At 64.7% G+C, this 13064-nt stretch overlaps 1 protein-coding gene across 1 annotated transcript in view; it reads left to right on the top strand.

Moving 5' to 3' along the window:
- Window positions 1-6107, top strand: part of CLPB (ClpB family mitochondrial disaggregase) — a 99785-nt gene extending 93678 nt beyond the window's left edge. The window contains exons 14-17 of the mRNA XM_062020314.1: window positions 1537-1610; window positions 3319-3438; window positions 3624-3728; window positions 5779-6107. Coding sequence (XP_061876298.1) covers window positions 1537-1610; window positions 3319-3438; window positions 3624-3728; window positions 5779-6033 — 554 coding nt within the window. The 3' untranslated portion in view covers window positions 6034-6107. The remainder of the gene's footprint in view (window positions 1-1536; window positions 1611-3318; window positions 3439-3623; window positions 3729-5778) is intronic.
- The last annotated feature ends 6957 nt before the right edge of the window (window positions 6108-13064 follow it).

The following is a 13064-nucleotide window of genomic DNA, read 5'->3' as shown; positions in this document are numbered from 1 at the left end:
CCAGGCGTGGCAGGGCACAGCGGCCACTGGGTGCCAGCGGCAGGGAGCAGGGTGGGCAGGGGAGGGGAGGGCAGGGCAGGGAGCAGGGTGGGCAGGGCAGGGGAGGGCAGGGCAGGGCAGGGCAGGGATGGGCAGGGCAGGGCAGGGCAGGGCAGGGGAGGGCAGGGATGGGCAGGGATGGGCAGGGAGCAGGGTGGGCAGGGGAGGGCAGGGCAGGGATGGGCAGGGGAGGGCAGCGGCAGCTCGGGGCCGGCCGGCGGCAGCTCAGCCCCGGGCTCCATCTGCAGTCGGCCTGGGGAAGTGGCCCCGAGCTGCTCACACTGCCCAGAGCCTTCCTCACTGCTCAGGAGTCTTCCTCACTGCTGAGGAGTCTTCCTCACTGCTCAGGAGCCTTCCTCCCTGCTGGAGACTCTTCCTCACTGCTGAGGAGTCTTCCTCTCTGCTCAGGAGTCTTCCTCCCTGCCCAGAGCCTTCCTCACTGCTGAGGAGTCTTCCTCTCTGCTCAGGAGCCTTCCTCACTGCTGAGGAGTCTTCCTCCCTGCCCAGAGCCTTCCTCTCTGCTGGGGACTCTTCTTCCCTGCTCAGGAGCCTTCCTCCCTGCTCAGGAGCCTTCCTCACTGCTGAGGAGTCTTCCTCTCTGCTGGGGACTCTCTTCCCTGCTGAGGAGCCTTCCTCCCTGCTCAGGAGCCTTCCTCCCTGCTGAGGAGTCTTCCTCACTGCTGATGAGCCTTCCTCTCTGCTGGGGACTCTTCCCTGCTCAGGAGCCTTCCTCCTTGCTCAGGAGCCTTCCTCCCTCCTGAGGACTCTTCCTCCCTGCTCAGGAGCCTTCCTCCCTGCTGGGGACTCATCTTCTGTACTGGGGACTCTTCCTCCCTGCTGATGAGCCTTCCTCTCTGCTGGGGACTCTCTTCCCTGCTCAGGAGCCTTCCTCCCTCCTGAGGAGTCTTCCTCCCTGCTCAGGACCCTTTCTCCCTGCTGAGGACCCTTCTCCATGCTGGATACTCATCTTCTGTGCTGGGGACCCTTCCTCCCTGCTGATGAGTCTTCCTCCTTGCTGGGGACCCTTCCTCTGTGCTGGGGACCCTCTCAAAGACCCTTCCTCCCTGCTCAGGACCCTCCCTCCCTTCTCAGGACCCTCCCTCCCTGCTCAGGACCCTTCCTCTGAGCCTGCCAGCCCTGCATTACCCTGTACAGAGCAGCCCCAGAGCCTGTGCTGGCCACATCAGGAGTGCTGCTAGCCCAGACCTCCAGCCAGCAGCTCCTGGGGCTGTGGGGCAGAGGGAAGAGGCAGAGCCAGAGCTCTTTTGCCATGCAAGCACAGGGTGCTCCCCTCAGGCACCCAACCTGTGCAGGGGGCAGCCACAGGAGAGCCCAACACCCCTCTGCCAGAGCAAAGTGTGGCTGGTGGGGAGGTCCCAGGTCACACCTTGGAGCCCCAGCTCACCCCCTCACCCATCCCCCAGCTCCTCCTCACAGCCCTTTGCTCCTCCAGCAGCTGGGAGCTGGTGTCTCACTGAGCCCTGTCCTGTCTTTCAGAGGATGTCCAGGCCTCAGAGAAGATCACCATCTCCAAGCAGTTCAAGGAGAAGGTCATTCGACCCATCCTGAAGGTAGAGCTGGGCTGGGCTGGGCTGGGCTGGGCTGGGCTGGGCTGGGCTGGTCTGGGCTGGGCTGGTCTGGGCTGGGCTGGGCTGGGCTGGGCTGGGCTGAGCTGGGCTGGGCTGGGCTGGGCTGGGCTGGGCTGAGCTGAGCTGGGCTGGGCTGGGCTGGGCTGGGCTGGGCTGTGTCCACAGCTGATAGTTGAGCTGTGCCAAAGCTTCAGGCACTGGGTGCAGAATCCAGCTCAGCCAGCTCTGAGCTAAGGGCCAGGATCTCATTGCTCAGCTTTCAGCCACTAAAACATCCCAGGAGGTTGTGGCTGGGGGTGGTTTGAGGCTCTGCTGTTTGAGCTCCAAGTGACAGGAGAGGAAAGGGGCTGGAGCTGCTCCAGGGGAGGCTGAGGCTGGAGCTGGGGCAGAACTGTTTCCCTGAGAGGGGTGTCAGCCCTGTGCCAGGCTGCCCAGGGAGCTGGGGCAGTGCCCAGCCCTGGAGGGATCCCAAAGCCCTGGGGTGAGGTGCTGAGGGCTGTGGCTCAGTGCTGGCTGTGGCAGGGGGAGCTCAGGGCTGGGCTCCAGCAGCTTCAAGACCTCATCCATTGTGGGATTCTGTGGGGCCAGGAGAACATCAACATGTCCCCAGGGGATGAAGCTTCTTGCAGAGGTTGCTGAAGCCCTCAGGCTGCTGCTCACCCATCAGCTCCTACAGAGGCTGACACTGACCTCCCAGCACAAGGCTCAGACAAGAGCCCAGGAGCTGGAGAGCACTGGGGGGTGTTGCTGTCGTGGCAAAAGCCCTGGGGGTGGCAGGGAAACATCTCTGGTTCCTCTTCCCATCTCCAGGGGAATCCATTCCTCTTGGAAGCTGTGCTGGGAGGTTCTGGTGACCTGGAGTCCCTCTGCTGAGCCCAACCCCACAGCCTTGGGGCTGCTGGGGCCTCACTGTGTGGCCACATGAGCTGGGGGGAGATGCAGGTGGTCCCTGGGGTCTCCATCACTCCTGACCCTGCCACAGAACCCTAAAATCTGACTGGTGGGGGCTGGCAGGGCCCTGCAGAGCTGCTGCAGCCCCAGCCCCTGCTCCAGCAGCTGCCCCTGGCTCAGGGGGCACAGGAACGTGTCCAGCTGGGGTTGGAAACCTCAGAGAAGGAGCCTCCACACCTTCCCTGGGCAGCCTGGGCCAGGGCTCCCTCCCCTCAGCACCAAAGGACTTGCTCCTGAGCCTTTCAGCACCTTGCAGGAGCCTTTAGGTGCTTGTGAGTGTTGCTGAGGTGCCCCTGAGCTCAGGCTGAGCAGCCCCAGGCTGAGCAGCCCCAGGGCTGCAGCCTTTCCTCCTCACACACATGCTGCAGCCCCTCAGCACCTTGGCAGCCCTGCACTGGCCTCTCTGCAGCACTTCCCTGTCTCTCTGCAGCTGGGCAGCCCAGCCCTGGCCACAGCACTGCAGATGTGGCCTCCCCACTGCAGCTGGGGCAGAGCACAGGGGCAGCACAAGCTCCCTCAACCTGCTGCCCACACTCTCTTCATGCCCCCAGGCTGCCATTGGCTTCTTGCCCACCAGCCCACGCTGCTGCTCATGGGCAGTTGCTGCCCCCCAGCAGTGCCAGGGCCCTGTCCCAGAGCTGCTCTCCAGCAGCTCACCCCCAGCCTGTGCTGCTGCAGGGGCTGGTTCCTGCCCAGCTCAGGCTCTGCCCCAGCCCCTGTGTCCTGCCCATCCCCACAGGCTCACTTCCGAAGGGACGAGTTCCTGGGCAGGATCAATGAGATTGTTTATTTCCTCCCTTTCTGCCACTCTGAGCTCATCCAGCTGGTCAACAAGGAGCTCAGTTTTTGGGCCAAGAAGGTAAGGAACAGCCAGCCCTGGCTTCTGAGGGGACTCCTCCTGGAGGGGCACGAGGAGGAAACCTCCACCCCCACCCCAATCCCCTCTCCCCCCACCCCAGGGTGTCCCCACAGCTGTGGGAATGGGGTGCCAGGGTGGCTGGAGGCCGTGGGGTAACTCTTCCTCCTCCTCTCCCTCCCTGGCAGGCCAAGGCAAGGCACAACATCACCCTGCTGTGGGACAGGGAGGTGATGGACGTGCTGGCCGATGGCTACAACCTGCACTACGGCGCCCGCTCCATCAAACACGAGGTAGGGAGGAGGGGGGAGGCAGGGAGAGGCTGAGGATGGTGGGGAGAGGCTGAAGGAGACAGGGAGAGGCTGAGGATGGTGGGGAGAGGCTGAGGGAGACAGGGAGAGAGGCCAGGGGAGATGGGGAGAGGCTGAGGAAGGAGATGGAGTGAAGATGAGGAGGGAACAGAGAAGAAGCTGAGGAGGGAGATAGGGAGAGGCTGAGGGAGACAAGGAGAGGCCAGGGGAGATGGGGAGAGGCTGAGGGACATGAGGAGAGGCTGAGGGGGATGGGGAGAGGGTGAGGGAGGTGGGGAGAGGCTGAGGGAAGTGAGGAGAGGCCAGGGGAGATGGGGAGAGGCTGAGGAAGGTGGGGAGAGGCTGAGGGAGATGGGGAGAGGCTGAGGAGGGAGATGGAGTGAAGATGAGCAGGGAGCAGGGATGAAGCTGAGGAAGGAGACAGGGAGAGACTGAGGGAGATGGGGAGAGGCTGAGGAAGGTGAGGAGAGGCCAGGGGAGATGGAGAGAGGGTGAGGAAGGTGGGGAGAGGCTGAGGGAGATGGGGAGAGGCTGAGGAGGGAGATGGAGTGAAGATGAGGAGGGAACAGAGAGGAAGCTGAGGAGGGAGACAGGGAGAGGCCAGGGGAGATGGGGAGAGGCTGAGGGAGATGGAGAGAGGCTGAGGAAGGTGGGGAGAGGCTGAGGAAGGTGGGGAGAGGCTGAGGAAGGTGGGGAGAGGCTGAGGAAGGTGGGGAGAGGCTGAGGGAGACAGGGAGAGAGGCCAGGGAAGATGGGGAGAGGCTGAGGGACATGGGGAAAGGCTGAGGGAGGTGAGGAGAGGCTGAGGAAGGTGAGGAGAGGCTGAGGGACATGGGGAGAGACTGAGGAGGGAGATGGAGTGAAGATGAGGAGGGAACAGAGAGAAAGCTGAGGAGGGAGACAGGGAGAGGCTGAGGGAGTTGGGGAGAGGCTGAGGAGGGAGATGAGAATCCAAGGAGGGAGAAGGGACAAAGCTGAGGAGGATGATGGGGAGAGACTGGGGAGGGAGATGGAATGAAGATGAGGAGGGAGCAGGGATGAAGCTGAGCAGGAAGATGGGGAGAGGCTGAGGAAGTAGATCAAGTGAAGATGAGGAGGGAGAAGAGGTGATGATGAGGAGGGGGCAGGGCTGAAGATGGGGAGGGAGCAGGGATGAAGATGAGGAGGGAATGGGGCTGAAGCTGAGGAGGGAATGGGAGAGAGGATGAAGACAGAGCAAGGATGAAGCCAAGGAGGGAGCAAGGATGAAGCTGAGATGGGGGAGAAGCTGAGGAGGGAGAGAGGACAAAGCCAAGGAGGGAAATGGGGAGAAGCCAGGGAGGGAGATGGGATAAAGGCAAGGAGGGAGCAGGGACAAAGCCAAGGAGGGAGCGGGATGAAGCCAAGGAAGGAGCAGGGATGAAGCTGAGGAGGGAGACAGGGGAGAAGGTGAGGAGGAGCAGGGATGAAGCTGAGGAAGGAGAAGGAACAAGGCCAAGGAGGGAGCAGTGATGAAGCCAGGGAAGGATCAGGGATGAAGCTGAGGAGGGAGCAGGGATGAAGCCAGGGAAGGAGATGGGATGAAGGCAAGGAGGGAGCAGGGATGAAGCTGAGGAGAGAGCAGGGATGAAGGCAAGGAGGGAGCAGGGATGAAGCCAGGGAAGAAGGGATGAAAGCAAGGAGAGAGCAGGGATGAAGCTGAGGAGAGAGCAGGGATGAAGGCAAGGAGGCAGCAGGGATGAAGCTGAGGAGAGAGCAGGGATGAAGGCAGGGAGGCAGCAGGGATGAAGCTGAGGAGGGAGCAGGGGCAAAGCCCACAGCATCACCTCCAGCCCTGCTCCGTGCCAGGACAGTCGGGCTCATCCCTTGGGGCTGTCCCCGCGGCTCCCTGCGGGAGATCTCCGCGGTGTGGGGAGAGGGAGGGAGGGGGAAACAGCGACGGGACAGCACGGGACGGGCAGGAGGGTTTTGGGGGATGGGGTGCCCCGGGAGGCTCGCGGTGCAGGGGTTGGGGGGGATGCTGCTGAAGGGAGCTGCTCCGTTGCCTCCCGAGGTGGAGCGGCGTGTGGTGAACCAGCTGGCAGCCGCCTACGAGCAGGAGCTGCTGCCCCGGGGCTGCACCCTGCGCATCGCGGTGGAGGATTCGGACAAGCAGCCGCTGAGGAGCCGGAGCAGCCCCTCCCCGGGCACGCAGCGAGCGAAGCCGCCCGCGCTGCGCCTGGAGATCGTGGAGCAGGACAGCAGCAAGTGCCGCAAACTGGACATCCAGGCGCCCCTCGACCCCGAAAACATCGCGTATTTCTTGTAGGGCAACGCTGAGCTGGCCCCGAGTGAGCCGGACAGAGGCGGCTGCGAAGGGGAGGGGAGGGAGGGAGATGCTCCGGCCCCGGGGGATGCGAAGGGAGGGGGCTGAGGCTGGGGAGGGGGCTGAGGCTGGGGAGGGGGCTCCCGGAGCTCTGGGGAGGGGACTGAGGTTGGGGAGGAGGGTCCTGGAGCTCTGAGGAGGGTCTGAGGTTGGGGAGGGGGCTGAGGCTGGGGAGGCGGCTGAGGCTGAGGAGGGAGCTGAGGCTGGGGAGGGGGCTGAGGCTGGGGAGGGGGCTCCCGGAGCTCTGGGGAGGGCGCTGAGGTTGAGGAGGGGGATCCTGGAACTCTGAGGAGGGTCTGAGGTTGGGGAGGGGGCTGAGGCTGAGGAGGGGGCTCCCGGAGCTCTGAGGAGGGTCTGAGGTTGGGGAGGGGGCTGAGGCTGGGGAGGGGGCTGAGGCTGAGGAGGGGGCTCCCGGAGCTCTGGGGAGGGGGCTGAGATTTGGGAGGGGGCTCCCGGAGCTCTGGGGAGGGGGCTGAGGTTGAGGAGGGGGATCCTGGAGCTCTGAGGAGGGTCTGAGGCTGGGGAAGGGGCTGAGGCTGGGGAGGGGGCTGAGGCTGGGGAAGGGGCTGAGGCTGGGGAGGGGGCTCCCGGAGCTCTGGGGAGTGGGCTGAGGCTGGGGAGGGGGCTCCCGGAGCTCTGGGGAGGGGGCTCCCGGAGTTCTGGGGAGGGGGCTGCGGGGGGTCAGGAGCCACCCCCGGCGTTGGCTGGAGGCTCCTGGAGGTGTCGGGGCTTTGTGGAGAGAGGCGGGGAAAGGGGGTGCGGGGGGGCTGTGACTCGGGTGGGGTTTGTCGTTCCCCGCGCGAGGGTGGGATGCGGAGGGAAGGGTTAAACCCCCCCACACCCCCCCGGGGGTCTCACGCTGGAGGTTTGGGCTGGTTTTGGTTATTTATTGCAATAAAGGACGTGAACGAAGGAGCTGCCGCGGCTGGAAGGGACGGGGCGGGACGGGGCGGGGGACACGGGGGGGACACGGGGTCGGGGGGGACACGGGCTTAGGGGGGACATGGAGGCGGACACGGACTCGGGGAGGGGACACGGCCCGGGGGGACACGGGCTGGGGGGACACGGGGTCAGAGGGGGACACGGGCTGGGGGGGACACGGACTAGGGGGGAGACACGGGCTGAGGGAGGGGACACAGGCTTAGGGGGACATGGGGGGGGACACGGGCTGGGGAAGAGACACGGGGTCGGGGGGACACGGGTTGGGGGGTCAGAGGGGGACACGAGCTGGGGGGGGACACGGACTCAGAGGGGACACGGACTAGGGGGGAGACAGGGGCTGAGGGAGGGGACACAGGCTTAGGGGGACATGGGGGGGGACACGGGTTGGGGGGGACACGGGCTGGGGGGGAACATGGGGGGGGACACGGGCTAGGGGAGAACACGGGCTTGGGGGGGACACGGGCTTGGGGGGGACACGGGGTCAGGGGGGGGACACGAGCTGGGGAGGGGACACGGACTCGGGGGGGGACACGGGGTGAGGGGGGACATGGGGAGGGAACCCATGTGTGCACAAATGGGGGGTGCACACGGGCGTGCCCGTGCGTGCGGGGCCGTGGCTGAGGGTGCCCACAGGGGGGTGATGGGGGTTCAGCCGTGCCAGCGCGCTCGGGGGTGCCCACGGGGGTGCCCAGGCACGGGGGGGCGCTGTGGGAGTGGGTGTGCAAGAGCGTGTTCGGGGGTCTGCGTGAGTGTGAGCCTGGCTGAGCCCGTGTGAGCCCGTGTGAGCTCGTGTGAGCTCGTGTGAGCCCGGGTGAGCTCGTGTGAGCTCATGTGAGCCTCTTTGAGCTCGTGTGTGTCCGTGTGAGCTCGGGTGAGCTCGTGTGTGTCCGTAAGAGCTCGTGTGAGCCCGTGTGAGCCCGGGTGAGCCCGGGTGAGCTCGTGTGAGCTCGTGTGAGCCCAGGTGAGCTCGTGTGTGTCCGTGTGAGCCCGTGTGAGCTCGTGCGAGCTCGTGTGAGCTCGTGTGTGTCCGTGTGAGCCCGTGTGAGCCCGAGTGAGCTCGTGTGAGCTCGTGTGTGTCCGTAAGAGCTCGTGTGAGCCCGTGTGAGCCCGAGTGAGCTCGTGTGAGCTCGTGTGTGTCCGTGTGAGCCCGTGTGAGCCCGAGTGAGCTCGTGTGAGCTCGTGTGTGTCCGTGTGTGCCCGTGTGAGCTCGTGTGAGCCCGGGTGAGCCCGAGTGAGCTCGTGTGAGCTCGTGTGTGTCCGTGTGTGCCCGTGTGAGCTCGTGTGAGCCCGGGTGAGCTCGTGTGAGCTCATGTGAGCCTCTTTGAGCTCGTGTGTGTCCGTGTGAGCTCGTGTGAGCTCGTGTGAGCTCGGGTGAGCTCGTGTGTGTCCGTAAGAGCTCGTGTGAGCCCGTGTGAGCCCGGGTGAGCCCGGGTGAGCTCGTGTGAGCTCGTGTGAGCCCAGGTGAGCTCGTGTGTGTCCGTGTGAGCCCGTGTGAGCTCGTGCGAGCTCGTGTGAGCTCGTGTGTGTCCGTGTGAGCCCGTGTGAGCCCGAGTGAGCTCGTGTTAGCTCGTGTGTGTCCGTAAGAGCTCGTGTGTGTCCGTGTGAGCCCGAGTGAGCTCGTGTGAGCTCGTGTGTGTCCGTGTGAGCCCGTGTGAGCCCGAGTGAGCTCGTGTGACCTCGTGTGTGTCCGTGTGTGCCCGTGTGAGCTCGTGTGAGCCCGGGTGAGCCCGAGTGAGCTCGTGTGAGCTCGTGTGTGTCCGTGTGTGCCCGTGTGAGCTCGTGTGAGCCCGGGTGAGCTCATGTGAGCTCATGTGAGCCTCTTTGAGCTCGTGTGAGCTCGTGTGAGCTCGTGTGTGTCCGTGTGAGCCCGTGTGAGCTCGTGTGAGCCCGTGTGAGCTCGTGTGAGCTCGTGTGTGTCCGTGTGAGCTCGTGTGAGCCCAGGTGAGCTCGTGTGAGCTCGTGTGTGTCCGTGTGAGCCCATGTGAGCCCGGGTGAGCTCGTGTGAGCCCGTGTGAGCCCGGGTGAGCTCGTGTGAGCTCGTGTGAGCCCGTGTGAGCCCGTGTGAGCTCGTGTGAGCTCGTGTGAGCCCGTGTGAGCTCGTGTGAGCCCGTGTGAGCCCGTGTGAGCTCGTGTGTGCCCGTGTGAGCTCGTGTGAGCCCAGGTGAGCTCGTGTGAGCTCGTGTGTGTCCGTGTGAGCCCATGTGAGCCCGGGTGAGCTCGTGTGAGCCCGTGTGAGCCCGGGTGAGCTCGTGTGAGCTCGTGTGAGCCCGTGTGAGCCCGAGTGAGCTCGTGTGAGCTCGTGTGTGTCCGTAAGAGCTCGTGTGAGCCCGTGTGAGCCCGAGTGAGCTCGTGTGAGCTCGTGTGTGTCCGTGTGTGCCCGTGTGAGCTCGTGTGAGCCCGGGTGAGCTCGTGTGAGCTCGTGTGTGCCCGTGTGAGCCCGTGTGAGCTCGTGTGTGCCCGTGTGAGCTCGTGTGAGCCCAGGTGAGCTCGTGTGAGCTCGTGTGTGTCCGTGTGAGCCCATGTGAGCCCGGGTGAGCTCGTGTGAGCCCGTGTGAGCCCGGGTGAGCTTGTGTGAGCTCGTGTGAGCCCGTGTGAGCCCGTGTGAGCTCGTGTGAGCTCGTGTGAGCCCGTGTGAGCTCGTGTGAGCCCGTGTGAGCCCGGGTGAGCTCGTGTGAGCTCGTGTGAGCTCGTGTGTGTCCGTGTGAGCTCGTGTGAGCTCGTGTGTGTCCGTGTGAGCTCGTGTGAGCCCGTGTGAGCCCGTGTGAGCTCGGGTGAGCTCGTGTGAGCTCGTGTGTGCCCGTGTGAGCTCGTGTGAGCCCGGGTGAGCTCGTGTGAGCTCGGGTGAGCTCGTGTGTGTCCGTAAGAGCTCGTGTGAGCCCGTGTGAGCCCGGGTGAGCCCGGGTGAGCTCGTGTGAGCTCGTGTGAGCCCAGGTGAGCTCGTGTGTGTCCGTGTGAGCCCGTGTGAGCTCGTGCGAGCTCGTGTGAGCTCGTGTGTGTCCGTGTGAGCCCGTGTGAGCCCGAGTGAGCTCGTGTTAGCTCGTGTGTGTCCGTAAGAGCTCGTGTGAGCCCGTGTGAGCCCGAGTGAGCTCGTGTGAGCTCGTGTGTGTCCGTGTGAGCCCGTGTGAGCCCGAGTGAGCTCGTGTGAGCTCGTGTGTGTCCGTGTGTGCCCGTGTGAGCTCGTGTGAGCCCCGGTGAGCTCATGTGAGCTCATGTGAGCCTCTTTGAGCTCGTGTGAGCTCGTGTGAGCTCGTGTGTGTCCGTGTGAGCCCGTGTGAGCTCGTGTGAGCCCGTGTGAGCTCGTGTGAGCTCGTGTGTGTCCGTGTGAGCTCGTGTGAGCCCAGGTGAGCTCGTGTGAGCTCGTGTGTGTCCGTGTGAGCCCATGTGAGCCCGGGTGAGCTCGTGTGAGCCCGTGTGAGCCCGGGTGAGCTCGTGTGAGCTCGTGTGAGCCCGTGTGAGCCCGTGTGAGCTCGTGTGAGCTCGTGTGAGCCCGTGTGAGCTCGTGTGAGCCCGTGTGAGCCCGTGTGAGCTCGTGTGTGCCCGTGTGAGCTCGTGTGAGCCCAGGTGAGCTCGTGTGAGCTCGTGTGTGTCCGTGTGAGCCCATGTGAGCCCGGGTGAGCTCGTGTGAGCCCGTGTGAGCCCGGGTGAGCTCGTGTGAGCTCGTGTGAGCCCGTGTGAGCCCGAGTGAGCTCGTGTGAGCTCGTGTGTGTCCGTAAGAGCTCGTGTGAGCCCGTGTGAGCCCGAGTGAGCTCGTGTGAGCTCGTGTGTGTCCGTGTGTGCCCGTGTGAGCTCGTGTGAGCCCGGGTGAGCTCGTGTGAGCTCATGTGAGCCTCTTTGAGCTCGTGTGTGTCCGTAGGAGCTCGTGTGAGCTCGTGAGAGCTCGTGTGAGCCCGGGTGAGCTTGTGTGAGCTCGTGTGAGCTCGTGTGTGCCTGTGTGAGCTCGTGTGAGCCCAGGTGAGCTCGTGTGAGCTCGTGTGTGTCCGTGTGAGCCCATGTGAGCCCGGGTGAGCTCGTGTGAGCCCGTGTGAGCCCGGGTGAGCTTGTGTGAGCTCGTGTGAGCCCGTGTGAGCCCGTGTGAGCTCGTGTGAGCTCGTGTGAGCCCGTGTGAGCTCGTGTGAGCCCGTGTGAGCCCGGGTGAGCTCGTGTGAGCTCGTGTGAGCTCGTGTGTGTCCGTGTGAGCTCGTGTGAGCTCGTGTGTGTCCGTGTGAGCTCGTGTGAGCCCGTGTGAGCCCGTGTGAGCTCGTGTGAGCTCGTGTGAGCTCGTGTGTGTCCGTGTGAGCCCGGGTGAGCCCGGGTGAGCTCGTGTGAGCTCGTGTGTTTCCGTAAGAGCTCGTCTGAGCTCGTGTGAGCCCGGGTGAGCTCGTGTGAGCTCGTGTGAGCTCGTGTGTGTCCATGTGAGCTCGTGTGAGCTCGTGTGAGCCCGGGTGAGCTCGTGTGAGCTCGTGTGAGCTCGTGTGTGTCCCTGTGAGCTCGTGTGAGTTCGTGTGTGCCCGTGTGAGCTCGTGTGAGCTCGTGTGAGCACGTCTGAGCTCGTGTGTGCCCGTGTGAGCTCGTGTGAGCTCGTGTGAGCCCGTGTGAGCTCGTGTGTGCCCGTGTGAGCTCGTGTGAGCTCGTGTGAGCTCGTGTGTGCCCGTGTGAGCTCGTGTGAGCTCGTGTGTGCCCATGTGAGCTCGTGTGTGCCCGTGTGAGCTCGTGTGTGTCCGTGTGTGTCCGTGTGAGCTCATGTGAGCCCGGGTGAGCTCGTGTGAGCCTCTTTGAGCTCGTGTGTGTCCGTAAGAGCTCGTGTGAGCTCGTGTGAGCCCGGGTGAGTTCGTGTGAGCTCATGTGAGCTCGTGTGTGCCCGTGTGAGCTCGTGTGTGCTCGTGTGTGCCCGTGTGTGCCCGTGTGAGCTCGTGTGTGCCCGTGTGTGCCCGTGTGAGCCCGTGTGAGCCCGTGTGTGCCCGTGTGAGCTCGTGTGAGCCCGTGTAAGCTCGTGTGAGCCCGTGTGTGCCCGTGTGAGCTCGTGTGAGCTCGTGTGAGCCCGTGTAAGCTCGTGTGAGCCCGTGTGTGCCCGTGTGAGCCCGTGTGAGCTCGTGTGTGCCCGTGTGAGCTCGTGTGTGCCCGTGTGTGCCCGTGTGAGCCCGTGTGTGCCCGTGTGAGCCCGTGTGAGCCCGTGTGTGCCCGTGTGAGCCCGTGTGTGCCCGTGTGTGCCCGTGTGAGCTCGTGTGTGCCCGTGTGAGCTCGTGTGTGCCCGTGTGTGCCCGTGTGAGCCCGTGTGTGCCCGTGTGTGCCCGTGTGAGCTCGTGTGAGCTCGTGTGTGCTCGTGTGTGCCCGTGTGAGCTCGTGTGAGCCCGTGTGTGCCCGTGTGTGCCCGTGTGAGCTCGTGTGTGCCCATGTGAGCTCGTGTGTGCCCGTGTGAGCTCGTGTGTGCTCGTGTGTGCCTGTGTGTGCCCGTGTGAGCTCGTGTGTGCCCGTGTGTGCCCGTGTGTGCCCGTGTGAGCCCGTGTGAGCTCGTGTGAGACTGTGTGTGCCCGTGTGAGCTCGTGTGTGCCCGTGTGTGCCCGTGTGAGCCCGTGTGTGCCCGTGTGAGCCCGTGTGTGTCCATGTGAGCCCGTGTGAGCCCGTGTGAGCTCGTGTGTGCTCGTGTGTGCCCGTGTGTGTCCGTGTGAGCCCGTGTGTGTCCATGTGAGCTCGTGTGTGCCCGTGTGTGTCCGTGTGAGCTCGTGTGTGCTCGTGTGTGCCCGTGTGTGTCCGTGTGAGCCAGTGTGTGCTCGTGTGTGCCCGTGTGAGCCCGTGTGTGTCCATGTGAGCCCGTGTGAGCTCATGTGTGCTCGTGTGTGCCCGTGTGAGCTCGTGTGTGCCCGTGTGTGCCCGTGTGAGCCCGTGTGTGCCCGTGTGAGCCCGTGTGAGCCCGTGTGTGCCCGTGTGTGCCCGTGTGAGCCCGTGTGTGCCCGTGTGTGCCCGTGTGAGCTCGTGTGTGCCCGTGTGAGCTCGTGTGTGCCCGTGTGTGCCCGTGTGAGCCCGTGTGTGCCCGTGTGTGCCCGTGTGAGCTCGTG

The sequence above is a fragment of the Colius striatus genome, chromosome 1 (assembly GCF_028858725.1).
Source record: "Colius striatus isolate bColStr4 chromosome 1, bColStr4.1.hap1, whole genome shotgun sequence".
NCBI lineage: Eukaryota > Metazoa > Chordata > Aves > Coliiformes > Coliidae > Colius > Colius striatus.
The sequence above is the reverse complement of the archived record's forward strand: the minus strand, read 5'-3'. Positions and strand labels throughout refer to the sequence as shown.